This window comes from Pezoporus flaviventris, unplaced genomic scaffold (assembly GCF_033815535.1).
Source record: "Pezoporus flaviventris isolate CSIRO_AGI_PZ_B2104156 unplaced genomic scaffold, CSIRO_AGI_Pfla_v1 ptg000007l, whole genome shotgun sequence".
NCBI classification, from domain to species: Eukaryota; Metazoa; Chordata; class Aves; order Psittaciformes; family Psittacidae; genus Pezoporus; species Pezoporus flaviventris.
The window spans coordinates 6675878-6698698 of NW_026892555.1; the positions used below are offsets into that span (position 1 = coordinate 6675878).

A 22821-nucleotide genomic window follows, 5' to 3' on the forward strand; every position below is an offset into this window, starting at 1 on the left:
AAAGCATAAATAGTTGCATAATTACGTCTCTTACTACTTTCTTCTGCAAGAGTATTGTTGGGAGTTGGCAAGTCCAGTAGCCCAACAGAGGCAAGGCTAGTGCAGCTCTGCGTCTAATCATCTAGTGGCAAGCCTGAGCATGTGTTCTCTACGTGCACACATGCAGCAGCTGAATTTGCTCTGTAATCTTAATATTTCTGTGATAACAGAAAGAAGTGAGATGCAAATCCAGAAAAATATTATCTTTTGTATGAAAATTTGGGCTAGAACAGTATTTTATTCCTCTGATTATCAAATTGAAAATAGCAAGATAAGCTGTACAGACCTTCATTATGACTTAGTAGCTTGATAGCTGTTACTCATGCAACCTTGTGAAACCTCATTTCACTCTATTGACCATTTCATTTAAACAATTTTTATTAAAAATGCATATTCATTAGTATTATCCTTTCCTAGAAAGCACACGATGCTCTCTTGCAACTTAAGAATCTATGTGAAGGTTTTTTCAGAGATATTTATGTTATTTATGCTTGTATCTGCATGTATAATTGAAGGAGATGATCCCTTTTGCATTGATACGATGCTGGAGAAGGACTCTTCATCAGGGATTGAAGCGATAGGACAAGGGGTAATGGGTTTAAACTTAAACAGGGGAAGTTCAGGTTAGATTTAAGGAAGAAGTTCTTTACTGTGAGGGTGGTGAGGCACTGGAACGGGTTGCCCAGAGAAGTGGTAAATGCTCCATCCCTGGCAGTGTTCAAGGATTGCTGTTCAGATTGGACAAGCAAGTCCAAGGCAGTGTTCAGGTTGGACAGAGCCTTGGATGACATGGTCTAGTGTGAGGTGTCCCTGCCCATGGCAGGGGCGTTGGAACTGGGTGATCTTAAGGTCCTTTCCAACCCAAACCATTCTATGATTCTGTATTTTAGGAAGCCTATAGTTACTGTGTTATTACTATGAGTTAGTCACTTGTTATTCCAGAAGTACTTCCCAAGATTTTGAAACAGCTTGGTCAGTATCAAGCAGGTGCTGCCCCATACATCTGAACTTTATATGAAGGAATCAAGATTTTACTTATCAAATGCAGTCCTCAGCTGATTCCTGGCTGGGAGAAGGAAGCAGATTGCATTTGAATTAAAAGGACATTCAGAGCACGATTAGACTATTTAAAAACCTCTCTGCATGGGGTTTCATTTCAAAACCTTTCTGTTTTGTTTTCACCATCTGGTGTGTCCAAATAGGGAAATTCAGCAATGAAAGTTGAATTTTATTTTACCTGGGAATTAGCTCCACTTTATACATGTGTGTAAGCCATTACTGCAATTCAGCTGAGGCTGCTTTGAAATTTGGCACTGTAGTTGTGCAGGAGCTGCCTTGTCTGGCTTTGGCTTGAAGGTATGAAGTTAAATATTTATTTGCATGCATGGAACTATGCTCTCTTACCATTTACTGCTAGGTCAGGCTGAAACCATGACTCTAGAGGCAGTGTTATTACCAGGAGCCTTTTTTATCTGGCTTCAGACTGTCATCATCCTTTGCCTTAACTGAGGTGATTGAATATTCCTTTTTGATCCACCTCCCTCTTTGACTGATGCAAATACATCCAAGATTTACACTCTTTTGCCTTGCTTTTTACGCTTCCAAAAGTGTTCCAGGAAATTCCCCATACCTTTGGAAATGCATTTTGCCATTGGCTCAGGTGGAAACAGAATCTCACTATCTGTGGAGTCTTAAGAAATTTCCCTCTCTAAGTCCACCCCAGTAACCTCTTCATGCATTCCAGACACTTGTGAAAAATAAGGTAACATTTGTCTCCAGGAATGTAATGTCAGATTTCTCAAGGGACTTTCAGCCTCTTGAATGCTGACAGTTTCTCTTTGCCCAATGTCCCTTTCTAAAGTGACAGCACTTCAAAAGTTCTTGCTAGTGCACATCCAGTGTTCTTCAGGTATTTCACAAAGAATGAATTTGAAAGATGTTTTGCTGTTTATGAGTCTTGTCTTCCTGACTTATGAATCCAGGCAGTTTTTATTCAAATATCAGCCCTGCAAGGTCAGTTCAACCAGTGGAATGTAAAGCAGGTTTCTGTCTGCTTTATTCTTCTTCAGAAGACGGACTTCTTGAGAGTAGCATGATAGAAAACAATTCCATAGTTTGGGCTTATTAGTTTGTGATTAGAAATAAACCAGAAAGCCTGGGTTTCATTATATTAATTTGATGTCATAAATTGTATTAAGGTTTTTTTTTAGCTCTGTTTTATGGAAACTTTCACACCTAGTATAAAATACTTGTAACTTCTTGAAGAAATCTGATCTCTTCAGGATAATACAAAATATTTTGTATTGTTCTTCTCCATCTTCCATTTTACTTCTTTTGCTTTTGCATTAGTTTTTAATACATGCTTATTCCATATCAAGTCAATACATTTTACCAGCTATGAGCAGTTAATATGCAAGAATGAAGTCTTTCTCTGTATAATACATTTTGTTATTTGGCTGGAGGTAGCAGGCTAATAGAGTCTTAAAGATGAAATAATGGAGAAAGGGAGTATGAACCCCAGAGAATAAAAGGAAGGCAATTCTGTTGTTTTAAATCATAAGGAAAGAAAAGGTTATTTGGGAGAGATAATGCTTTGAAAGGAAAATGTATTTGAATCATAACAGTTCAGTGCTTGGGAGAGAAATAGGTAAAAACACGTGAACATAAACAAGCACCTGTGTATTAAGGATTTCCAAATGTACTTTATAGGTAGCAAAATAACTGTGCCTCCAGTTGTAAATAATTGATTTCCTTCTTTCATTTAGGCTGCACTGTAACAATTCTTTTTCTTTCCCAAGTTACTATCCCAGAAGCATTTAGCCTATTTAATGCTCATAATTTAAAGATGACATTCAAGTCTTTTTTCTTCCTTACCCTGCTCTTAGCTCTGTTTAACCAAAATTTTGCAGAGTAAGTGTCAGACTTTTGAATATTGTTCATATGAGGAAATATAATCAGTCATTTTCTGACCTTCAGTAGAAAAAAGTATTCCATTTTCTATTCCCATTTCAGGAAAGCAGTTTAAATGTACAGTGTGTGACTATACAGCTGCCCAAAAACCACAGCTCCTCCGTCATATGGAGCAACATGTCTCTTTTAAGGTAAGAAAACATAGAAATCATGCTTATTGATAAGTGATTTCGAAAAGCATGGAACTTCAGACAACAGTTTTAAAACTGACACATTTTCCCGTTTGATGACAATTGTGCATCTTAACATTTTAGTGTTTTGGGGATTTTGACTTTATATTCAGACTTTTGACGTAGGGTTGTTTAATCCTTAGACAATTTGTAACTGGTATCTTTACTTGCCAAAAATACATGTTGCAATATAAATCAAGCATTATTGGATTTTTGTGATTGTGAGTCCTTAAGACAACTCATCTAACATGTACCTTAAAATGTCGTAGGGAAATAGGAAAGCAAACTGCATCCATCACTGTTCATTGCCACCTTAATTTTCTCTGAAGGTTTGCCATTCTATTGTACTAGAGATAAGTTCATATACTAGAAGAAAATTGAAGAGAATTAATTCTAAAGCACCCCATTTATCTGAAACGTGTCTTGGAAAGAGTTTTAAGGATTGTTAATGTTTCTGTGAAGTGTTTAGGTTAGAGATATGTTTTACTTCAATAAACTGTAGTATGATTTTATTCCTAAATTTCACGTTGCTTCTCAGCATGATCGTTTTTGATGTAATGAATTGTGAAATGTTATATTGAGGAAATAGAAATAATGTACGTTTCTTTTCCAGAAAAATCCAGTATTTTATATGAAAATGTTCATTTTAATGCAACATTTTCTCTTGGCTATGAGCATATTTCTTATTGAAACTATCATACTATTTTCATTTGCACCATCTTTCTTTATCTAGCAAATAATTCTGCTTCTATAAGGAGTACACTTCAGCCATTCTTAATAAGCACCAATGCTATGTACCTCCATAAGGCAGAAAGCAAGACAGTCTTTTGATTCATGGTTTAAATTTTGGAAGGCAAGACATAAAAGCAAATGAAGCAAGTCATCTAAAGAGAGGATACATTTTGAACAGATAATTTTCCTGTCTTCAGTATGTGGCTTTGCTGGGGACTTATCTTTTTAAAAGGATTTTGTGGAAATGAAAATACATCTTTCTTCTTTTTAATGGCTAACGGGATGAATGTACTCATAATGCAGTTCTTTAAATATAGCTGGTTCTAACCTCAGGGTTAGATTTAAAACTGTTGACTCAGCATCTATTTTCAGTCCTCTGTCAGCCTGCATGTAAGTGTTCTATTCAGTGCATTATCAAGAGAACTGCAAAACACTGAAATAGGTCAGTTGGGAGTATTTGTCAAAAGGCGTTCAAAAACTGCTAGTAACACATTGCCTCCTTCTGGGACAGTTGTTTGCAACGTATCCAACTCAGTCATGTCAGTAGTTATGTGACCTAATGATAATATAATCTGTCTCCCAAGAAAAAAGGCTGAGAAAGTTGAGATTGTTCAGCCTGGAGAAGAGAAGGCTCTGGGGAGATCTTAGAGCAGCTTCCAGTGCCTAAAGGGGCTGGCAAGGAAGTTGGAAAGGGGCTTTTTATAAGGGCGTGTAGGGATAAGACAAGTGGGAATGGCTTTAAACTGAAAGAAGGAAGATTTAGATAGGTATTAGGAAGAAATCCATCCCTGTGAGGGTAGGGTGGTGGGGCACTGGCACAGGTTGCCCAGAGAAGCTGTGGCTGCCCCATCCCTGGCAGTGTTCAAGGACAGGTTGGATGGAGCTTGGAACAACCTGCTCTAGTGCAGGTGTCCCTGCCCATGACAGGGGTTGGAACTGTATGATCTTTAAAGTCTCTTCCAATCCAAACCATTCTATGGTATTTCCAAGTTCCATGAATTTACAGTCCTGCTATCCATTAGCCGGTAACACACAGGACATGCAAACATGTAGAAAGTGGTACAGTAACACAGGAGTCTGTCAGAAATGTTTTCTTGGAAAGAAGACTGTTTCAGCAATAGAAAGGAGAGTATCCCTCTCTGAAAAATGGAATAGCTGAATTTTTCAGTACCCTCTTAAATGTAAGGTTAAGGGGATCTGAACACCACTTTTCTTCCTTATTGTTGCTGTTTGGAGCCTGAAGGAAGGTCGTGAGCCATAAGCTTAGGGGAATGTTCTGGTCAACAGACCTTGACTTCAGACATTTCTCTTCTTTAAATTCAGCTTCTTAATAAACACTTCTGTACGAACCGTCTTCAGGCCTGGTTGCTGTGTATTTTGTATCCCATACAGGGGTACTTGACTTTTCCCCTAGGACTTTGGTCAATGTCACAGTCTTTTCCAGGACTCTAATGGTTGTGTTAAGCTTCCTGTAACTGTGACTCTCAGTCAGAAGGCTCTTCTCAAAGGCTAACATTAGGCACAAACACTTGTTTTCCTAAGCTTTTTTTCCTTAGAAATGTCTCCCCATGTCAGTTGAAGGCAGATATATCCTTAAAAATCAGTTCCTTTAGTTCCCAAAACTTACTTTACCAAATGATCAGATGAATGTGGGTGCCAGTGAAAGAAGAGCTGTTGAAAGCATGTTGGAGAGAGAAGAAAAGGAAAGGGATCAACCCTGTCAGGTACCGTTACCTGTGGAATTAGGTTGGGTGCACAATCATATTGTGCCTCCAGTTGTTTTATCTCTCTTAACCTCCCTTTTCAGACCAAAGCTCATGGCAGCTGAGTCACTTCCTTCTAGTAGAAAAGGCTTCACATGGTCAGGCCTGTGATCATCAATTACAAAACCACAGTTTCCTGAATTACAAAAAGTAGATAATAAACTTATAATGGTGAGAATACTCAAGTGTCATGCACGTAATAAAAAGTACCAAATTTTAGGTAGCATTGAGTTACAACTTCCATTTATATTTAATTTTGGAAGGTCTCCTTGGAAGATGTCTAAACTGGAAATGAACATGTTTCTGGAAACATTGCAGCTTTAGACCTGTATCCTGAAGAGGACAAGAAATATGGCCTAATTTTTCCTTTCTGCTCCTAGCCTTTCCGTTGTGCACACTGCCACTATTCCTGCAACATATCTGGTTCCCTGAAGAGGCATTACAACAGAAAGCATCCTAATGAAGAGTATGTAAACGTAGGTTCTGGGGAGCCTGCAGCAGAAGCCCTGATCCAACAAGGTACATATCTACTGTATAGTAGACTTATTATTTGCTGAAGTGAGTTTGGTGTAAAGTTAACTTTTGTGTGATATTTGTTCCTTGGTTTATTGGGAGTTATGTGATAAATCATTGCTACTTTTTCTTAGTACTGAAATGGCCACTTTTTACCCTTCATTCAGTTCTTGGTTTCTAAAGGGTGGTGTGATTGACCTTGCCTGTACTACTCCTTGTTGCATACATTTATCATTTTCACATGTTTGTCTCCTTTTGTAAGTATTACTATCTGTTGAATGATGAATTTCTATCATTCTACTGATAAATTTCTAAGACAATTTGGGAAGGTTGAACTCAAGGTAAGGTTGAGCAAATGTGAGGGAAGAGACTGAAGAGTAAATGGCAGCAAATCATTCTGCACTACTAAAATGGGGAGAGGGAAGAGAGTACAGGTAAAACAAGTTGCAAATTGTTAACGCTGATAATCTTGTTTCTGGTTAAAGGAAGCACACCTTATCTGTATAAATATTAGTGTAATGGAGATCTTAACAGTCAAATTCAAGAATCACTATTATTCTAGATCTATTTATTATTATAAAAAAAATAAAATAGAGCACTAGTATACAAGAGAAGAGTCAATAGTATTACTAATACAATTAAAATAGTAACACACACATTAATTTTTACTCCTCTGCTGGTACTGTGGACGCCCCTCCACTGTTTCTCCCAGTCATAAGAAGGGTGGTTTCCCTCCGCTGTTTCTCCCAGTCATAAGAAGGGTGGTTTCCCTCTGATGTTAGCATTGGAATGGGGTTTTCAGTAAGTTATTGGCATCTGGAGTTCTTAGCTGGGAGGAGTATGATGTTCATCTTCTTCTCCCCTTCTACTTGGGGCCATTGTTATGTTTGTTTACACGCATTTATGCTTTTCTTTTTCATTGTTCTATAGCTCCATATTAAATCCAAATTTACTGTATATGCTGCCCTTCATGTATGTTAAAAGGAAACTAACAAAGATTAATGTCTAGTAAAAGCTGTCTGTATCTATTCATATTGTATTCTCATTCTAAGTTATGCACTGAGCCTGGAGTGAATGGCCTTATACTTGTTCACCTTCTCTACTCTCAACTGGTTTTTGACTGCATTGCAGATAATCTTAACTGGAAATATTTGTATGAGTGTAGACAGCTGGACTCATCTCAAGATTCCTAGAATGAGGTTATGAATAAATGAATGATTCATAGAAGAGGGAACAGCTTTAATTCTTCTGCTGTATTGTTATTATAGTTTCAATACCAGAGTAATGCAGAAATGTGTCCTCTCTTTCACAACAGCAGGTTTTTGCCATTAGTACAGATTGGTGTGAAATGAATATTTAATTTCATTTTCTGTAACTGATAATATCTTTGTCCCAGTCTGAAGAGGGGTATTTTTCTTTTGTGAACTTTTGAGTTTCCCTTAATAGGGAACCTATCTCAGTTTTGTCTAGAGATGCAGTATTGAGCATCTGCTATAATAGTGAAGTTTGATTAAGAGTTATAATAGATTGAGAACTAGGAGGGGAGATCCTGTAAGAATAATCACAGAATCAGCTAGGTTGGAAAAGAACTTTCAAGGTCATCAAGTCCAACATTTACCCAAGGACTGCCAAGTCCACCACTAAACCACTAAGCGCCTCATCCACAGTGAAAGACCCTAGTGACTGGGAGTAGTTATGTTCTGGTTTTATCAAAATAAAAAGTTTATTTCTTTTCACCTGGTAGAGTACCATAAGGTGAGTTTCCATTAATGTAAACCAGAATGCTTTTCTAATTACCTGATCCATAAAAGACTATGCAGTGAGGGCTTGGCTTATAACCAGCTTATGAGAGTATATTTGAGGCATTTGGACATGATGGGTAAGAGTCATCATTTGCCATGATAATGTGGAGTCAGCCATCTGGTGTCATAGTTCCTAAAGTGGCATAACACTTCCCTAGCCATTAGATCTGTTAGGGTGAGTTCTGATCACCTAGTGCAACCATTTATCACCTGCAGATTATTTTTGTTCTGCTTTAGTCAATAGGGGGGAAGAAGAGCAATACTTCTTTGCATAAGTACAAGCAGCTGAGATGTGACATTTGACCAATTGACTTTCATCAGGGGAAAAAGAGTAAAAGCTGTTTAATCTAGCGTAGAAAATTGGATACTTACGATTTTGTCATTCTCAGGTTTTTGTCTGTAATCCTGTACACTCATACTGTAAACCTTGTGCTAAATTCATGCTGTGCATCATTTTGCAGATAGAAAACTTAGGTTTACAATTTTGTATAGTAACATAAACAGTAGAAACTCTCAAAAGCGGAGACAGTTGGGTGAAGATGACATTACAGTGTTAACTCTTCCAGTTTGCTTTGATAATGTGCCAAAAAAATACCATTTGTTTGAAACTTGAGAAAACTCTAACAGCTGTTTTAGAGAAGATACATGTTTTAAAAATGATTCATGTATGCCACTATTGTGTATGTTGAATATTGAGATCTTAGTGTTTATAAGCACTTCAAAAGAAATCCCAGCACTGACTGAAAGAGTACACTCTGGTTTTGCATTGTGTCTCAAAGGCTGGCACAGCAGGGCTTTGCAAGACAACAGGGTACCAGTAATTAAAGCTGGAGCTTGTCAGAGACCCCAGTCTTGTAGATTTTTGAACTATACATGCATCCACATTTAGAAGCTGTGATGATGTGTAATGGAGTAGACATAGTCTCTAAGGAGCCGTATGATCTGAAATAAAAGAGTATCTACAGTGCAGAAGCATTAGTTCAGAGTTATATAAAACAGGTGTTAAGCTTTGGTTTTGGTGGGCCTAAAGCAGAATGTAGGTCAGACACCCTCAGACTTGAAAGAAACTTCATTTGGAAACTTGAACTAGTCTCCACTAGAGCTGCTGTTGAATTTCATCCGGAAACACGACTGTTAGGCACAGACTGAAGCATCCCCTACGTTTGCAGTGGTTTTTTGTGGCCAAAAACTTTTTCGCTTTCCAATGTACATGCCACTTCTAGAATGGCTTTTATCAGCAAAGGAAGTACAAGATCTCACCCAGGAGATATTTACTTTGCAGTTCATGTTCTCTCTGTTATAGTTTGGCTACTCCCATAACGTTTAGTTCCTGAGAGATGAAACCAGTATTTCTTACATGGACATATTGCAGGAGTGATGCTGTATCTGAGACTAATGCAGGGAGCTGTCTGTTCCTGCTCTTTCTTTCTAATTGGTCTGTGGCTGGGGTTCCCCAGGGAGAGATGCAGAGAAGGGGAAAGATTGGAACAGCATTCCTGCAACTTAACATCCACCAAAGGGAGGCATGCAGTCAGGAAAGCAGGACTGCAGTAGCTTCCCAGATATACGAGTTGTTCCAGACTCTTCCCATTACCATTAATCCAAAATTGCTCTTTAAGCACTATAGAAGTTCAACTACTTTATTTCTTCCCCTTTTTTCATGTTGGACATATGGCTAAAGAAAAGCCTTTTAAATTACAGTTGTGTGGCTTGATTAAGATGGCGTCAAATTAAATGGGTTCTTACTGCCTTGGAAAAGAATTTGTATGAAAATAACTCAAGGAATTTGTTTCCTTATAGGTGGCATTAAGTGTCCTGTCTGCAGCTTTGTGTACGGCACAAAATGGGAGTTCAACAGACACCTTAAAAACAAGCATGGAATGAAGCTAGTGGAACAAGATGGGGAGACCAAGTGGGAGGTAAAGCAAAGTTGCCATGGCTTTGGCGCAAGATTTTAAATAACTATAGGGAGAAAAGTTAGGATAAGAAGTATTCCAGAAAGTGTTCTTGACCTTATATGCAATCAGGTCATGTATTCTCATCTCCATTTTGAATGCATACTTCTCTATGAATGTTAAGCTCGACTGCTTTAATAACTGGTACGATTAACATCCTTGTAAGTGCTTATTCCTGCCTTTTAGGGATCCAGTCCTCTATTTGGAGCACAAAGGGTGAAAGTTGTAGTGAAAAAGTGTGAAATTTAAAAACTTACTGCATTTTGTTACCTGCTAAATATTCCCTGGTGTTTACTGCAAGATGCACAAAGCTGCAAGCTTAGTTTGAATTGATGAAAATAGCTTAGGGCTTGGACCAGAGAAGGTTAGAATCTAGAATCTAGTTATACAGAGTAAGTATATAGTGAGTCTTCTGTCACTTGTACTGTGTTTTCAGCTTCAATCCAAAGAATGTAGGAAATCACAGCATCACAAAGATCAGACCTTAAAATATTTAAGTTAGACCCAAGAAGCTGGGTTAATAAAAACCAAGCCAACAACTTTAATTTTCTTTCTTTGGGGCTCTTGAGAGGGCTTTGCCTTTCAGGCTTTCCTCTGCTGTTATGTGCACAGCAGTTTGTTCTAAAATGAAAACTGTTAGTCTTACAGTGCAGAGCTGACTGTATAGACGCAGAAGCTATGGGGAAACCACAGAACTGTGTCGACCCATATATGTAAAAAATTAGAGTTGGCAAGCGTAGTCTTTGCCCCTGCCTGAGTAGGCTGTTGGTGTCCAGTGAGAGGAAGAAGCCACAAGTCAAGTGCAGCTGGCTGACCTCCACACTTTAAGACTTGTTCTGCTAAATTTCAGGCAGTCTAACCCCTGTTTCAAAGGAGCCATCCCGCAGTTCCTGTTTAACAGGTTTTGAGTATCCACAGGTGGAATATTAAGTCCTTGAAAAATAAGAGTAGATTCTGCATGGTCAGTTATTCAAGCATTTTAAAGTGTAGCTCTTCAAAGTCTTGTATCCACACGAATTTCACAAACAGTTCTCTATACACTCTCTCAGTTGATGCTCATACCTGAAAAAATTAGAGGACATCCAGGATGCAAGCACGTCTCTATGGCTCAAACAGCTATAAAGAAGTCCCATCAGAGCAGGAATGCATACTGACAGCTTGTCTTGAAAAAAAACACAATTATAGGAAGAATAATTTTTCTGATACAAAATGCTGTTTTCAGACTTCACAGGCATTTTACCAGATCTGCAAGAACATGTGTTACAGACTAATTTTGCCTAAAAGGTCTTTACTAGACACTGATACAACAGAAATCAGTTGTTAGTTCTAAAGTAACTGTGCAACAAAATTGAAGTCATAATAACTTATCATACTTGAAACAACTTTTGAAGTAGAATCTAGAAGAAAACTATGGGGTGATATCCCAGCTCCCATGTAATACTCTTGAATTACAGAAACCTATAGAATCATAGAATAGGTAGGGTTGGGAATGACCTTAAGGTCATCCAGTTCCATCCCTACTGCCATGGGCAGGGGCACCTCATGCTAAACCATGTCATCCAAGACTCCATCCAGCCTGGCCTTGAACACTGCCAGGGATGGAGCATTCACAACTTCCCTGGGCAACCCATTCCAGTGCCTCACCATCCTCACAGGAAAGAACTTCTTCCTTATATCTAACCTGAACTTCCCCTGTTTAAGTTTGAGCCCATTACCCCTTGTCCTGTCACTACAGTCCCTAATGAAGAGTCTTCAGTATTTCCATAACTTTAGTTACAGTATTTGTTGTCCAAAAGTCATTCCTTTAAACTCAGAACTTTGATTGTCACTGAGCTGCTAAAATGAAAGTGTGATTATTCATGCCTTGGCTGGGTTTTGTTTTCAAGTTAACTGCTGAAGTTTCTGAAGAAGCATCCACTCAATATCTCCATATCACAGAGGCTGGAGAAGATGTTCAGGGCACTCAGGCTGCTGTAGCTGCATTACAGAACCTTAGATACACTTCTGAGAATGGTGAGTTACCTTTTTTTTCAGGTTGGAACACAGAATTTATCTTTTTTTCATGAATACATTATTCTTTTGAGTATACTGGGCAATCATATGATCTGCTGTCAATTAAAAATGATGAAATTTGCCATCCAGAACTTACTTTCAGGATTTTTCTTTGGGGATAAATAATGAGAAATGATTATTCTTTATGAATTTCTGTATCCTTAAGTCATTAATACTTATTATGCACTGTTTTGCACTCAGTTATTAGGGGTGTGGAATTTCCTGCCTGTATTATTAAATACACTGTGAAATCAGCTATTTTGGCAGTGGAGATGGTGTGTATCTAATGGCAATTCTCTAGCTATTATTTTTCTCCCTGCTTAAGTCAGCCAGACTGCAGAAGTGACACAGTGGAATAGCTCATTTACCATGTTCCCAAGACAGTACTAACTAACTTAATTCTTATGGTACACAAAGCTGAGTAAGCTATTCCATATCAAATTGAGGAAGAATCAGAGTGGGATTAGGTAATGGCTGCTGAATGGGAAATAACAAAACTGGAAGAGGAGGAAAAAATTCCAGGTTTCTGAGAGTATTAAAACATCAGAGTCTAGACCAGTTGCTAATATATTTTGGGTTTACATATATGAAGAAATGTGTTGGTTAGCAAAAGATAGCTTTTTACAGTTGTTTACCATTGTGGTCTTCAGAGTTTATAATACAGATACATTTCAAAACCTCCTACTTTTAATGGCATTTCCAAGCGTGTTGCAATTAAGTTACTGACAATTTCTGGATATTGTTTTATTTTAATGGCTGGGAAATCTGAATGAGTAAAAATCTCTTGGGAACTTTACTTAAGCATTTATACATTTAAATTAAAATACACACGATCATGGAATATACTGTACATAAGTTTTGAATTTAAGAATGAATATGTAGTTTGTAGAGTAGAATTAGTTGCTTTTTAGTGCATCCAACTTCAGATACTCTTTCAGCATATTGCCTCTAGGTATGAAAACCAATATTATGCTGTCTAAAGGCACTTGTATAGCAAAAGAAGCTAAAACAAGCAGTTTTCAGTACTCAGATAAAATTGTTTCTTGTGTAGATAATGGAAGTACTTTCTGTTTGAAATGAAATTATCTGACCCAGATCCCCATCACAGTTATTATTTTACATTAAAGGGTATTGCAGGTGGCCAGACAGATGGTAAACAGAGGTTTGTAGTATACCAAATAGCTGTTGTGGTTATATAGGTGTAGTGTTCAGCTTCTGTTTCAGCTGAATGTCTGGCATATGTACATTTGGATTTGTAAACTCTTGCAGGTTCCTAATTTGCAGTTAATGCTGTGAGTTGTATCTATTATTTATCCAATGGATTCTTTCAGATCTCTTTCAAATAGGCATGAAAATGATCAGTGTGGCTTCACTTCCTGTTCATACATTCCTCAGGCAAATTTGTTTTGTGGCTACTTTCCTGCCATAGATTTGTTATTGAATTATATTACTGAGCTATTTGAAATGTATGAACAGCGCTGTGAGTCAGAGTTAAAGCAGAAGGGGAATGAGTTGCCTCCAGCTGTTAGATTCACATACCCTTAGAGCTGTTTTACTGTAATGATCATATGCTTACTGTCTTTCTGATCAGGTGAAAGGCTTGATCCAACAGCTGTAAACATCCTGCAGCAAATCATTGAGTTGGGTTCAGAAACCCATGACACCACTGCGGTTGCTTCTGTAGTTACCATGGCACCTGGCACTGTCACAGTGGTGAAGCAGGTAAGAGCTCTTTTCTTCTCTAAACAAGCTATATTTAATTTTCATAGATTTATTGAGAAATGAGTATTACTTTGAAAGGGCTAAATTTTGAATGACCGTGCAAGATATGTATAGATTTTTTCCTAAAGTAATCATTTACTACATGTTGTGTGTGTGCTTATATGCCCACACACATACATGTTTATACATATACAAGAGCAAATAGTGACAGGACAAGGGGTAATGGCTTTAAACTGAAAGAGGGTAGATTTTGATTAGATGTTCAGAAGAAATTCTTCCCTGTGAGGGTGCTGAGGCACTGTCACAGGGTGCCCAGGGAAGCTGTGTTCAAGGCCAGGTTGGACATGCTTGGTGCAGCCTGATCTAGGGGAAGGTGTCCCTGCCCATGGCAGGGGGTTGGAACTTGATGAGCTTTAAAATCCCTTCCAACTGAAACCATTCTGATTCTATGATATATACACATATAAGAATGCAGACATTTTTGCTTGTATATAAAATATGAGTCAACAAATACACATACCTATGTGTGCAAATAGACGTTTTTTTTCTAGCTGGTATTTTCAGGCTTTTTAATATTATCTGCACTGTGCGTGGTCACTTAGTTCCATTGTCATCTGAAAGAATAAGGAGGTCCATGGCACAGCTTTGATCCGGATACAGAAGGGCATGGAAGGGCATTGTTTATGCAGTGTAGTGATGTAGGACTGTACCCAAGGGTGAACCATTGTCGTTAGCCTTTGCAGTGCTGTCCTGTGGCTGAGGTTTGACAGGCTTGTGGGGTCCTAAAGTCATGTACTCTGGGGAGAAGATGAGACTTCTCAGTCTGAGTTCACACTGAGGGTTGCAACACAAGTGGTCTGTGGGCATGTGACAGCTCCGAGAAGAATATTGGAGGTGCTCCTTTATAGCAGTCACTTACGTGAGGCAGAAGTCAGTGTGGGCACTCACACTTGATATAAATAAAGAAAAATCCAATTGAGTTGTAGTTGGTTGAAAAGATCTGTAGTTAATTTTGTTGTTTCCAGAGAAATTGTGCAACACCAGAAAATACAGATCAATATCAAAAAAAAGCATATATAAAATTGGTCCATTTCAGGGTTTTGCATGAATTCTTATTCCAGAAAAATGGTGAATTCAACTGAATTGATAGAATTGATGGTAGGCAGCACGATAGCTCCTCTTAAAGTGGGACAAACCTCATGAGATATTGGTAAAAGTACTTTAATGTGTTTCTGTTTTCCTTGAAGTTTGCTGCTGCACAGTTTTGGCTAAAAATATTTGCAAAGCACAGTGTTAATAAAGCACTTCAGAAATGAAGAATGATAAGTTACACAAAATCAGCAAATAGAAGGAAGTAATTGTACATTTGAGGTGGCTTTGGACTGCAAACATCAAGGCTTCTGCTGAGTATTTCTTCACAGAAACCTACATTTTGATATTTGAATGTTAAACTTTAAGAACACATTATTAAGAAAATTCAGTGATTCTTCCTCCTCCAGTTATTAAATCTGATCAATGTCTGATTCATCGTAAAATCTCTCATCTTCTTTTTTAGGCCGTCTGAATTTAGTGGTAGGTTTTTGTGGAGAAATTTTTATGTTCAAAATTAATGTTCCCCCTGACTTTTTAATCGATATTTCTAGGCTTTTGAGTTTACAAGCTGATAAGCAGTGACCACTTCTTTTTCCCTTGCCTAGTATACATCAGTGATTCTCACTGCTTGATACAGAACTATTATAATCTCCACTTCTCTATCAAATCAAATATTGCATTCTCAGACCACAGAATATTTTGCTGCTTTTCTTACTTGTTTTCTCCCCCTCCTCAGAGTTTTGTTAGTAGAAAGCATTCCCCCCCCAGCTTGAAGTTCCACAGAAGCAAATGCAGTGAAGAATTTCAGTGCATCTCAAGCTGAGCGATCTTGTGCTACCTTTGCTTTCGCTGGAGTTTACTAACACTTTACTGTGATGCTCGAAGCGCCATTCCTCTGTTAACATGTGTCTTGCATGTACTGGAATGCCTCCTCCTTTCTTTCTCTAGTAGCCTGAGTGACTTTTCACTTTGTGTGTGCAGAAGCGTGCAGATCTGATTTCCCAGGGGAGGATCAAGTGGCAGTATGGCTACTGACAGCCCACTTGACTGCTTAGTTACCTTTAGTGGGCTTTGTGGAAGTGGAAGGATGGGGGAAGGCCTGTAGATGATGATGATTCCTCTTTAAAATTTTTCTCCTTTCACTTTTCTCTTTTACTTTCTTTTCTCTTTTAATTTTCTGTGCAAATTAGTGTTTTATGCAAATCAGTGTTTTATCAAAGTCTGTTTGATTTGCTCCACAGCTTTAGTTCCTTTCCAGTTCTTGTCTTCCTACCAGAACATTGCTTCAGAATTGGAGCCACAACCAATTTTAAGTTGAGGGAAAGCAGTCTTTAAATGCTGCTAACCTGACTGTAATCCTCTCCTGCTCAGTATTGTCAGCTTTTCTTTTTTTCTCCAATTCTGAGTAGCTTTCTATGAGATATCGCTCATTCGTACCTGTGACTTTGTCAGGTTTTAATTATGTTGGCTTCCTAATGGTTAACCTTGACGTGATCTTAAGAAATGTTCATATTTCACTTTCCTACTGGAAGATTTATTTCATGCTTTCTTCCTTGACCTTCAGGTTCTCTTGTGGATTGTGAGACAAAAAAAAATCCATTCAGGATGTCAGCAATACATCAGCGTCAGCTGTCACTGATTTTCCACTCTTGTTCTTTAATGGCCTCAGCGAGTCCATCCTTAGCAGCTTCGTTCTACTTTTTTCCTTAACAACATTAATTGTAGTTCTGAGTTTTATGCTGCTACGTCGGTATTATTCTTTTCCTCTAAGTATATAAATTATGTATTTCTTTCAGCAGTTCTTACCTTCATATCTCATTTTTTGCTAGCCCTTGCAAGTTCCTTTCATAGTTCTGTATTTGCACCAAGGAACTTCTAAATCTTGAATTACTAGAATGTACTTATTGCTGTAAAAGTTCCACTGTATTGTTGCTCTCTTTGTCTCCTGTTTCCTCCCTGGAACTTTCTCCCACAGCTTGTCTCTTCCTTACTTTTCACCCATAGAAGTGTCATTTACACTTAATCCTTGAAATTATGTGTGAATCCAGATGTATCTTATCAGTAGTGCTGCCATCTTCATGCTTCAGCACTTCCCTTAACCTGTGTGCTCAGATACCTTTGGTGTGCAGTACTTGCAGTATTTCAGGTTAATGCCTGCAAAAACAAACTGTGTCTTTATCCGTAAGTCTTCTTAGCATATTGCAAGATGTCCAGTGTATTAATTAGATCTGGGCTAGTATTAATGGTATATTTCATATATATACTATACCGGTATATTGGTTTAAATTGTTTTCTATTAAGCCACAAGACAGAAAGGATACTTTGTTTGAGGTGTTCTATTAAATCATTGTTCTGGGTTGCATGTAGTCTTATTGCAAGTATCTTAAATAGTGAATACACATCATAATGGAGGTGCAAGCAAGATCAGATTGTCTGTTCAAAGCCCCCAGCTCCTCAGTGTGATGTTGGAAGGAAAGAAATTCAGTTCTGACATTGGAAACTTTATATTTTTTTGTTCATAGGAGTGATTTTATAAAAGAAAGCAACTTGACAACATAGCAATGACCAGCCCTAGTCAGAGCTGGGATTCAGTTTATCATTTTAAAGCCATAAAATGCAAACTTTTATTGGCTTGGATTATGATTGGGATATGGAAATCATTGTTGAGTCTGAAAGTGTCATGTATGTGAGGCCTTTCAGAGGTGGTGTCTAGAGTCTGAAATGACTTTAGCTCATTCTTGCCTAAGGGTCAGTATACTGACCTGTCATCAAAGTTTAACTTTTTCTGGTATTTAATTTGGGAGAAATGTTGTGTGGCACCTACGGAAACATACAGCTGCTAAGGAGCATCATACACACCAAATGCCCGAGAAGAAAATCATTGATATGAAGTGTTACCAGTGTGATCTGAGATTGGCAAAAATCCACACCGAAGCTTTGATCGCAGCATGGCGGGGGAAGTGCATCCCTGTCAGTTTGAGTCCTTTGCAGTTACTAGGGATGCAGTGTGGATCTTTCTGAAAGCACTAATGGATGTTACTTTATGGCATGCTAGTTGAGTTGTTCTGCACTGCTTAAAGGCCAGAAAATGTAACAAGGTGGGGAAAAGGTGAGAACAAAGAGTGCCAGGTTTGAAGAATAAGTAGGAAAGCGCCTAGTAAGTGCTTAGAAATGGCAGGAAATATTGTTCATCCTTGAGGCTTATTTCTTGAATCCCTCACCGCATCAGAAGGGATCCCCCTCTGTGTCCATCAGCATTATTTTCTTCATGGTTGTTGCTCTTCCATTTCCAGTGCTTGTTAGCAGGAATGTGTAATTGTAAAAAGGTACTTTCTGGTTTAATTAATGTTTTTATTTTTCATAAATGTAGTGAATTGTACCGAATGCCTTTGAAACAAAAGGTAGAAACCGTGTACAGTGCCGTATCCAAAGTTGCATTCTTCTTTTTGCCTCAAATTACTGAAGCAGATGAGTCGATTTTGGATTCCTGGTCTCAAGCAGGAATTTAGTCAGCATGCAATAGTAAGTTGTTAAATTTGGCTGTGTGTTACCTGTTTTTCAGAGTTTTTGACTGGGACTCTGGTAGACAATTGTGCTGCTAATTTGCCATGCTTAAGCCTGTAATATTATACTGGGTTTGCGTGGCAGGGTTTTGGTAACAAAAAACTTTTTTCCTAACATTCACAATGTATGTTTTGCCCCTTTTGTATTCTTTCAGAAGAACTCAAAGATTGATTTTCTCTGCCCTTCCAGAACAGAGTTCTGAGCAGAACAGAGTTCTGTTCACCTGATGTTCTTTTGTGCCACATCAAACAGACATTTGTTTTCATTTCCAGTTCTTTTTACTCCTTTCTGGCTTAGGAACCCATTTCTCATTAACTGTGAGGATTTTGACTCCTACCTTTGCTCAGTCCATGAAGATTTAATTGCTCATTACTTTGTTCAAACAAGTTTCTTAATACCTTGTTCCATATTGTGCTTAGTTATGTGAATTTTTAATGAAGAGCAATATGTACCTCTTTGTCTTCTCTCAATTACTCCTCAAAAATATGGTGACAGTAATTATCTGTCGTTATACTGCTATATTGATACTAATGTCTGTCACACAAGACTACTCCTGTCTCATTTATGTTGTACTCCCCCACTCTCCTTTTTCTGTATCTGCTTTTTATATTGAACTTACAAGGTCTTTGGGCCATGAAATACATTTTGCACGTAGCTTTATCTGATACAATCCAGGTTCTGGTCCAAAGCACCGCACTGGTAACAACAAAGAGCAGCAATTGGCTGCTGAATTGCTGAATTCTTTCCTTTTTCTCCCATTCAGTAATAAGAGACAGGACTGATGTTCTGCCTCTGTACACTTTGGAGCATAGGGTTAACGCTCTTCCTGAAAATCATAGTGACCTATTTTCAACCTAGACTTCTGCATAATTTGCTCTGAAGAGTAAGTGTATCAAGTGTTTCAGTAACTAAGCAGATCTTTCTGAAGCTTAAGGAAACACTTAAGGGTTTCCATGCATTTCACCCTTTATTTTAGTTCCTTTCATCCTTTTATTGTGTGATCTCTTCAGGCTTCAGTAAAACCCTACCGTGGTAACAGTGACTTTCTTCAAAGTGACAGCAGTAGCAATGCACAGCAAAGATTACACATCAGCTTGAAGCTGATCACAGAACAGTATTATAGAGTGTAAAAAATCTTCAAAAGTAAATAATAATATTAGCATGGCTGTCATGTCAAAGGCTGCAGCAACACACCTTTTATTTTGGTCTGGCTCTGATTTGTAACTGCACTATGCTTGGTGCTGGTGTTCATCTAGAAAATTTGCTAGTACATGGAGTTACACATAGGTTGATTGTCAAGTTTCTGGTTGCTTTAGGGCATGGAGCAATTTGATGCTTAAGGTGACAGTGCCAGCAAAGGAAAGTTTTAACTGGGGTAACAGCTAAAATCAGATAGCAAGATTCCTGTTCTTGACTGATGGCAATGTTGCCATACTTCCTCAGAAGGAAATGTGGTGATACAGCCTTTTTGCAGATGAGGTGCTAGTCAGAGTCTTTCTGTCAGGATATATTCAACCAGCCAGTTGCTAAGACTTTGTAAAAGTCTGCCTCACCAGTATGAACGTTTGTTTGCCAGCTTGCATTCTTTATGTTATGCAAAGCAAGTCTGTCATATTCAATTCTCATATTATTCCAAAACTATGGAGCGCCAGATTGTCTTTGTTTTGTAGCTCATTATAGAGGTTCATATGATCAAACTGCAGTGTTTTCTCTGTGTGTCTGTGTGTGGTTTTCACACAATATATCCATATGTAAACTAGAACAGAGAGAGTTCAAATTATTCAAATGGCACTGAACAAAATGGTAGAGAAGCTGCTACATCATATATCATATATAAGGTTCTCTCTCATGATATAAATAGGAGCATCTGTAACCGAGTGTAAGGTTTCAAAATCCTGCAAGATCTCTGTGATTAATTTTTCTTCTTCATGGTATACTGAAAGGCAGCCTTCAAACTGAAATAAAGGAAGAGATTCTGTAGAGGGTTTGGAGTCTAGCCCAGCAAGACTATTTTAAACACTGTGGACCTGCAACTCCTGCTGACTTCAAAGAAAATTGAAGATATTATTTCTCAGGATGTGCTCTAGAATAAGCAAGAGGCTTTAGCATCTTACTGCAAGTATTTTTTTACTCCTTTTCAGGGATGAGAAGAAGCGTAAGTCATCTTCCTTAATGGCTGGAATTAATTTCTCTCACATTAAAAATACTTGATTGTTTTGAGAGGAAGCGATTCCTCTAAGAGATATCACTTACATGTGTATGGATGGGCCTCGGATATTTAAATTAAGAATGTTTATAAGTTAGAAATGTTGAATTTCTTATGAAGACATCGGGAGGAAAGTCCCATTGGCTTTTGAGAGACACGTTTATCTAGTAAAGAATTTCGATGCAGGTACTGAATTGATTTAATACGCCAGCTGTTTGTGGCTTCAGCTGCTTGCTGTCATTCTTCAGAGAAGGGTAAGCAGCCAGATGCTTTTCAGCTGCCTCTCAAACAGAAAAGAGGTCTTGGATGTTACTCTTCAAAAGATATCAGATGCCAATAAAAAGAATTGAGTGTAGTGACTTCATTCATTCCGATGGCAGCTGTCCCACTGTTTCATCAATCTGAGGAATGTAAATTAACACTTCGAGATGATTCCCTGTGGAACAATCTAATAGGAACAAGCAGAAGCATGTAAACATTGAACCGACTTGAAATGTAAATATCCAGAATAAGGTGGTGATTTGTCAAACTAAAAGGGTTACAGATAGCTGTCCAGAAAAGATACTGCAAGCTAGAACCATCAGAAATAAGGGCATTAGTCTTCTTTACCCTCCATGACAAGGGTAATAAAACCACATCGATAAAGTCAGGTAGGGAGGTTAAATTAACTTTCTTTATTGGGCATTTTCATTTCAAAAGCATATAAAACTGAAAAAAATATTAGATTACCACTATTGACTTGAATGAGATTCTGGTTTCATTTCATTTTCTTGTCAAGTGTGCTTTAGTTATTTTCCTTTCTTCGTTATTTATATACACTTAGAAAACTGTATTCAAAGTTATTTATGGGTTTTGGATTAAAATGACTAAAATGAGACTGTACAAGATCCTTCTCAGACTGTGTGGTGCATTCTTGCAGCTCTTAGCAAATGTAGTGTAATTTTTCTGGCTGAAAGCACGTTGTCAGAGGATAACACAGAGTGCACTAACACAGGAGAACTTAGTGTGTATTAAATAATTGAAGGGCCAAATTTTAGACACCTCTGTGTCTAAAATTAGTTTGAGGATCTCTATCATCAAGGGCTGTAACTGTGAGCTGATTCGTAACAGGCTGTGAGATTTTAATTATCTAACCTCTTTAACTGCAGCTTTGCATCTGAATTCGCTAATGGTTACACTTTTGTCTGCCTGTTATGATCTTCATTAGTAGATCTTGTGTATGTTCTTGCTTTTCATGCAGGAGCAGACACTGGAGCAGGAAAGTAGCCTCAGAGAAGCAGTAGCCTCAGGAGAGAGTCGGGGACAGTTATGAAAAGGGAGTCCTGTTTATGAATTCACAACATTCCTGTTGCTTTCAGTACAACTTATGGTTTCTTTAATAATGAAAAAAACAAAATGGGAAGGGTGGGGAGGAACAAGAGAAGGACTTTGACTCCTTCAACAACGATTTAGCTCCTTGCTTTTCAAAGAGGGGTTCAAGCTTCCATTAGGAAAGGGTACTTTGTTGGCGCCCATATTTTATGACAATATAAATTAGCTTTTCTAAGGGCAGTTGCAAATCTACTGTATCAAGGCAAGCATCCAACCAGCAGAAGCTGTTTAAAGTAACTTTCAATTAAAATGTTCAGATATGCTTGGTAAAAGAAATAGAACATGGAAAGGACTTCAGCCCACTCCTGTCCTTTTATCCCTATACTCTGAATCTTGTGCAACAAAGCCAGAACCAGCGCCAGTAAGTATGATTGTGCCATTGCATTAAGGTCAGTGACAACAGCAAGATTCCCTTTAGATGGTAAATCTTTCACCAGATAAAAATCCATGTATATTTCATTGATATATTACAGGCATACTGGCTCTCAGGCCTCCATATAATTTAACACTTGAACACACTTGTTCTTGTTGAAGAAAAAGCTTTGTATAGCCGGATGGATTGAGTGAAAGTTCAAAGGGAAGTCCTAAGGGGTTTGTGCATGTCTGAAATCTTCTTCAACTGACAGATACTTTAAACATGGAATAAAAAGACAGTGTACAACAATGGGAATGATTGCTTAGGGAAAAAAGGGAAATTAGGAAAGAGCAGCAGGAAAACAAATAAGTAGAACCTCTTTTTCTCCTTGCTGGTCTCTAAGGAGTCAAACACATACTTGGAATCTCTTCTGTAGTTCTCCCCTTCTGTTGCCACTCCCCTCATAAGCCGCAATACTGATGTTAACTATATTTTCTTGAACTTGATGCGTGATC

The 22821-nt window shown here is 38.1% G+C and overlaps 1 protein-coding gene and 1 long non-coding RNA gene across 5 annotated transcripts in view; both read left to right on the plus strand.

The window, feature by feature from the left end:
- LOC133266482 (uncharacterized) overlaps positions 1-22821 on the plus strand; it is a 530354-nt gene that overhangs the window by 69591 nt on the left and 437942 nt on the right. The window lies entirely within an intron of this gene.
- The window catches only part of ZFAT (zinc finger and AT-hook domain containing), a 529595-nt gene that overhangs the window by 47402 nt on the left and 459372 nt on the right, over positions 1-22821 (plus strand). For all 4 annotated transcript variants that reach the window (XR_009742419.1, XM_061447690.1, XM_061447688.1 and 1 more), the window contains exons 11-15: positions 3052-3140; positions 6055-6193; positions 9790-9908; positions 11831-11957; positions 13588-13718. Coding sequence is in view for 3 of the 4 variants with exons in the window: in XM_061447690.1 (XP_061303674.1) it covers positions 3052-3140; positions 6055-6193; positions 9790-9908; positions 11831-11957; positions 13588-13718 (605 nt within the window). In the remaining variant the exon portion in view is untranslated. The remainder of the gene's footprint in view (positions 1-3051; positions 3141-6054; positions 6194-9789; positions 9909-11830; positions 11958-13587; positions 13719-22821) is intronic.